The sequence below is a fragment of the Monopterus albus genome, unplaced genomic scaffold, assembly GCF_001952655.1.
Source record: "Monopterus albus unplaced genomic scaffold, M_albus_1.0 scaffold26.1, whole genome shotgun sequence".
Taxonomy (NCBI): Eukaryota; Metazoa; Chordata; class Actinopteri; order Synbranchiformes; family Synbranchidae; genus Monopterus; species Monopterus albus.
In genome coordinates this window covers 1951021-1957579 of record NW_018127906.1, presented here as the reverse complement: position 1 = coordinate 1957579, position 6559 = coordinate 1951021, and the positions used below count along the sequence as shown (strand labels likewise).

Sequence of the window (6559 nt, the reverse complement as noted above, 5' to 3'; positions counted from 1 at the left end):
AATGTGGTTGGATGCATTGATGGCACACATATTCCCATCAATGCACCTACATGAAAATTAAAATTCAATTCTTATATTATTACATCAGTGTTGGGTCAATTTTTAAAAAAGTATTTTGATTAATGTAATACTTACTCTCCATAAAACGTACTGGATTATTTATTAATCATTACTTTACAAATCCCATATCAACCACAATAGGAATTTTAAGAAAGGGTAGACATAAAACTGCACTTTTAATTCGTACAAAAATCGGTATTTTATGCAATTACTGAAGTTACTCATTCAATTATTGAAGAATTAAGAACCATTCCTTACTTTACAAGTGACAAATAATCACATTACTAACATTATTTAGTAATTACTTACACCGAATACTGTATGATTAAAATGTAAACGTACGCATTGACTCGGGCAGCTATTTTCCCCCAAGCTAACTCTCTCTCTTTCACCGCTGCAGCCGTGTTGCTTCTTTTACGAAATATGGGCTCGTAGTCACTATATGCTTGTAGTAGCACATCCATTTCTGTCGGGGAAAAACGCAGACCTATTTTGGCTTGGTCCTGTTGCCATGGTGACTCGTAATTTCTTCACTCCATTGTTCAGGGCTTTTTATAGTCGCGTGGCACGCGCCTAACTCTGAGTCAGACAACTCAGAGTTGATTAAACCAACTCTTTTCAGCTGTTCTGTAACCGAAAACTCCGAGTTTTCCAACTCTGAGTAAGTCAACTCAGAGTTCAGGTTTGAACTCTGAGTTTGTTAAACCGCCTTCTTGAAATATATGTACATCGGCCACAACAATCAAGACACCTGCCATCCTATTTGCAGGAGTATGAGGTTGATTACACTCCAAGAGGGCGCGTTCCTGAGGATGAACAGACCAGGGATACTTCAGCTGAAGTAGTCAGATACCTTCACAACATGAGGGAGGAAACTGATCAGTTACGCAGGGATGTCCTGCGTCTCACAGATATGATCCAACAACCCCCTGTACAGCATGCTCAGCCTCAGATACAAACAAAGAGCCGAGAGGAGGACATATTCACTACACCAGCAACAACTAATAAGCAGTCGCCATCGATCAGTTACATAAACCCACATGAGACCATAAGGGCTCCACTGGTATGCTCCTCCATCTCCACAAGGCGGCCAACACATCTCTGCGGAAGAAATTAATCAAAGCTTGCAGGAAGCAGGATTAATCAGTAACGATGCACCTACACCAGTCACATCTAGAGCTTCATCGCCTTGCTCTCAAGTCAATACTGTGGAGAAAGACTGTAAGCCACGTGGAAGAGCTCATGATCAGTCAAGTGATAGCAAATGGTCACGTCATAAAGCTGCATCCAGCCTTGCTGATGTCAAGTATCACCCCAAATATGAGGACGATTACGAACGCTATGACGAGCCCTACCACCGTAATGATAGATATCATCGCTCTTCTGATCTCCCTCCACCTAACAATAGTCATCGAAACTATGATGATGATTATGGTCCCACTACGCCCTATCGATCAATCAATCCAAGAGCTCATCATGACAGTCATTGCTTGACACACGAGAGAGCATACTCTCCTGATTACATAGGTTACTCTGATAATTATTACCCCCCTGTTCATGGACATGACAGAGCAGTCCATAAGGAGAGCAGATACTCACCTGACCAGCCATACTGTCCCCCACATCATTATTCTCCTTATGGAAGAACCCCCGCTCTTGATAACTACTGTGGTCCCAAGCCAACTATCCCTGACTTCAAGTCAGAAGACCCACGTGAGTTCGCCAGACTAAAACTAGCCCTGGACAATTTACTGCCGTATGATGCTTCAGAGCACATTAAGTTTCAGATACTTATGGACCATCTCAAGTGTGAAGAGGCGTTACTCATAGCTGACTCTTACAGTAGCAGTCCATTTCCATATACAGACACTATGAGAGCACTCACAGACATGTATGGTCAGCCGCAGCAGCTGGCGCTGAAGAGGATCTCCAACCTGATGGATGGACCTCATATTAGAAATGGGGACATCAAAGCTTTTAAGTCATTTGCCCTCCAAGTTCGAGCACTAGTAGGGATGCTGCAACAGCTTGGAAGACAAGGATGGACCGAACTGAGGTGTGGCTCCCATGTCTCTCGTGTTTTAGTTAAGTTGCCACATGACTTAAGGGCAAACTTTCACAGATTTGTGAACCCCATCACCACTCCGGTTCCAACACTCCTTCATCTTGCTGATTGGCTTGAGTACGAGATGCGAGTTCAAGTCAGTGGTGATCAGCCCAGTAGTACACCCCCCAGAGAGAGATTAGCTCCACCCAAGAACTGACGTCCTGACTACAAGTCACAAAGATCCACTACTATTCTCCACGGCAGTGATTTCAGTGACTCAAAGGTCAAAGCAGAGAAAACTTCAGTTGTAATGATGAAAGAACCCGCACAAGACAAGCCAAAGAAGTACTGCCCTTTCTGTGACGCTGTACAGGATTATCTGAATCAATGCAGCAACTTTTAACTCCTGTCAATAGAACAGAAGACATCATGGTTTAAAGCAAATAAGCGATGCTGGCGCTGTGGACGTGAACATCAGGCAGCAAAGTGCAACCTAAAGGCCAAGTGTAAACAGTGCAAAAGGAAGCATCTGGATATCTTGCATGAGGTTAATTCCAGCCAAAATGCCATGGCAACTGTGAAACCACAAGCACCGGAATCAAGCACCTGCCTAGTGAGTTCTGTGTCAGAGACACTGTACATTGATCGTCCAGCTAGTAGCCGACACATGCTACTCAAGTTGATTCCAGTTAACATCCAGAGTGGTCATAAGGTACTCAACACCTATGCAATATTGGATGATGGATCAGAGCGCACAATCCTACTACATACTGCTGCCCTTCACCTTGGCCTCCAAAGGAAGCCTGAAGACCTCACAATCCGTACAGTCCGACAACAAGTTTGCACCATCCACGGTGCTACTGTATCATTCACAGTAGCTCCTGCCTCTCAACCTAATAAGTCGTACAGGATCAACAAAGCCTTTACTGCTAAAGAGCTAAACGTAGGCTGCCATACTTATCCAGTTGAAACTCTACAGGAGAAATATCACCATCTCAGAGACATTCCACTGCCAACCATTAACGATACGCAGCCATTACTGTTGATCGGGTCAGATTACCCTCAACTGGTTACAGCAGTGGAACCAGTGCTTCTCGGACCCCCTGGCGGGCCTGCAGCAGTTCACACCAGATTAGGATGGACTCTCCAAGGCCCTTCGAGCATCTTACGTCATCAACTGCCTCCACAGCAGTGCCTCTTCACAGCATGCAGCCCATCGGATGCTGAGCTCCTCCACCATGTGGAGAAACTATGGCAATTAGACACACTGCCATATAGAAGTGAGAAATTGGTTACCAGGTCTAGACAAGATGCAGAAGCTGTCCACATATTGGAAGAGAAAACCACCAGAGTCCTGATTGATGGTGTGAATCGATATGCAACACCATTACTATGGAAGGAAAGGTTTCCACCTCTTCGTGCAACTAAAGAATCAGTCTTGCCTCAGCTACGTGGGACTGAAAGACGGTTAGTCAAAGACGCAGAGAAAGCTACCGTCTACTCCAAAGAAATCCACAAGCTCGCTGTAGCCGGTTATGTCACAGCAATACCTCCAGCCAAAATCAAAGAGAGCGACTATTCCTGGTTTATCCCCCACCACCTGCTGCACAATGGGAAGTACAGAATAGTCTTTAACTGTTCTTTTAACAATGGTGGACAGAGTCTCAATGATCACCTTCTTCCTGGGCCCACACTTGGAGCCAGTCTCCTAGGAGTCCTCCTCAGGTTCCGAGAACACCCAGTGGCCATCAGTAGTGACGTGAAGGGAATGTTCCATCAAGTCCGCCTGTTGAATGAAGACAAACCCTTCCTTCAATTCCTGTGGCGGGATGTTAAGGTGGATCAAGAATCTAATATCTACGAGTGGCAAGTACTCCCATTTGGCACCACATGTAGTCCGTGTTGTGCCACCTATGTCGTGCCACCTTTGCACTCCAAACTCATGTGCAGAAGCATACTGCACCAGAAGAAGATGCTCGCTTGTCTGTAGAATGCTGCTTTTACGTAGATAACTGTTTGCAGAGCCTCCAATCAGAAGATCAGGCCAAGCAGTTAGTGAGTTGACTGCGTACACTACTCCTGGAAGGTGGATTTGAGCTCAGAGAATGGGCCAGTAATGTTCCAGCTGTCATTGAACACCTGCCCAAAGAATCACAGTCAGAGAACAGTACTCTCTGGTTCGCACAACAGACATCAAACCCTCAGGAACGTACACTTGGACTACTGTGGCAATGTAAGTCAGACACACTCCACTATAAGCAGCAGCCCAGTGAATGTCCAGAAGTGACTATGCGCAACATATATCGCCTTCTTGTACAACAATACGATCCTCTAGGATTTATCATCCCATACACAACTAGAGCTAATATTATTGTGCAGCGTCTCTGGGACAAAGGGAGAGGATGGGATGATCCTAATCTCCCTGCAGACCTGCTCCAATCCTGGAAGTCATGGGGAGGAGAGTTACCTCAGCTGTCACAAATCACATTGCCATGATGCTATACCAACCATAACACAGATTGTAGCAGTGCTACTAGAACTATTCATGTGTTCTGTGATGCATCTGAATGAGCTTACGGATCGGTGGCATATCTGTGCACTGACAATGGTGATGGACAAATTCAACTGACCTTTGTGGCTGCCAGATCCAGAGTTGCACCAAAGAAGCAACTATTGATACCTAAACTCGAGTTATGTGGAGCTTTAACAGGAGCGCAGTTAGCTTCAGTACTACTCAAAGAACTCACAATACCGATCCAAGAAGTGGTATACTGGACAGACTCCACCACAGTACTTAACTGGCTCCAATCAGACTCCTGCAGATACAAAGTATTTGTCGGTACCAGAGTCGCAGAAATACAGGAGTTGTCAGACATCAGAGCCTGGCGCTACGTCGACTCAGCCACCAACTCGGCGGATGACATCACAAGAGGGAAAACAGTCACCCAGCTTACAGAAGCGAGTTGATGGAGTCACGGACCTTCCTTTCTCCTGCAGCCGTCTGATCAGTGGCCTGTGACACCAGCTAGTCGAGTCACAGAAGGGGCAGAGGAGCTGAGGAGCACAGTGTTTTGTGGTTTGACAACTGACCCAACAGATCCAGCTATACCCAATATCCAGCCATTTAATACCTTTCAAGAGCTACTGGAATCTACTGCACGATCGCTACATGGAGCAGGCTATGATAAGTCTCCCACTCCTACCGACTATCGCAACGCAGAGTTAATCCTTCTCAGACGTGCACAGAAGGAGAGCTTCCCTGAAGAGATAGCACATCTCCAATCGGGTAAGACTCTCCCATCTAACAGTAGAGTGCTCACATTAGCCCCTGAATTTGATACCACTTCAGGTCTGATCCGAGTGGGAGGCAGGCTTCGTAGATGTCACAGTCTGAATCCAGATGTTCTGCATCCTATCCTTCTCTCTTCCTCTCATCCAATATCCAAGCTCCTGATACAGCATTATGACTCTCAGCTTCACCACCCTAGAACAGAGCGTGTATTTGCAGAGCTGCGCCGAAAATATTGGCTCCTGAGAGGCAGGGAAGCAATCAAGAAGCATCAGCATAATTGTGTGGATTGTAGGAAATGGAGAGGAAGTCCTCAAGTACTAAAAATGGCGGATCTACCTCCCTCCAGTTTACGGCTTTTCCAACCTGCCTTTTATTCGACAGGGGTTGATTGTTTTGGCCCTATGCTCGTGAAAGTTGGACGACACACAGAGAAAATATGGGGCATTCTGTACAAATGTCTCACCACTCGAGCTGCCCACTTAGACCTCCTACCAAACATGGATACTGACTCATTCCTAATGTCACTTAGGCGCTTTATTGCGCAAAGAGGAAAGCCCCACGAGCTCCTGTCTGATCAAGGCACTAATTTCAAAGGAGGAAGTAAGGAGCTGCATGAAGCTTTCCGTGCCCTAGAACCATCAGTCAAGAACCAACTTGCTGCTCAACAGATCAGCTTCCGTTTTAATCCCCCCAATGCTCCACATTTTGGTGGATCATGGGAAAGAGAAGTGAGACCTGTAAAGAATGCCCTCCGCACCACACTAGGAGCTCAAATAGTACCAGAGGAAGTATTAAGGACAGTACTTACTGAAATAGAAGGCATCCTCAACTCCAGACCACTGGGCTATGTCTCTTCTGATCCTGCTGACCCAGATCCAGTTACGCCCAACTGTTTGTTGATGGGGTGGCCTGACTCTTCCCTTCCACAAGTGATTTACCCTGAGTCAGAACTGTTGAGTCGTAAAAGATGGTGTCATTCCCAAGTTTTAGCGGATCACTTCTGGAAACACTACATCAGCATTTTCTTCCTACATTCCAAGCCCGGCAGAAATGGCAGACAGAGAAGGATGATATTTCTGTGGAAACTGTGGTGTTGGTTGTTGATCCCCAAACACCAAGAGCCCTTTGGCAAGTAGGGACTGTCAAGACTGTCATACCTG

General features: G+C 46.0%; 1 protein-coding gene across 1 annotated transcript in view; it reads right to left on the bottom strand.

The window, feature by feature from the left end:
* Positions 1 to 6237, bottom strand: part of LOC109957385 (GTPase IMAP family member 8-like) — a 16412-nt gene extending 10175 nt beyond the window's left edge. The window contains exon 1 of the mRNA XM_020595241.1: positions 6208 to 6237. Coding sequence (XP_020450897.1) covers positions 6208 to 6222 — 15 coding nt within the window. The 5' untranslated portion in view covers positions 6223 to 6237. The remainder of the gene's footprint in view (positions 1 to 6207) is intronic.
* Between the last annotated feature and the right edge of the window lie 322 nt (positions 6238 to 6559).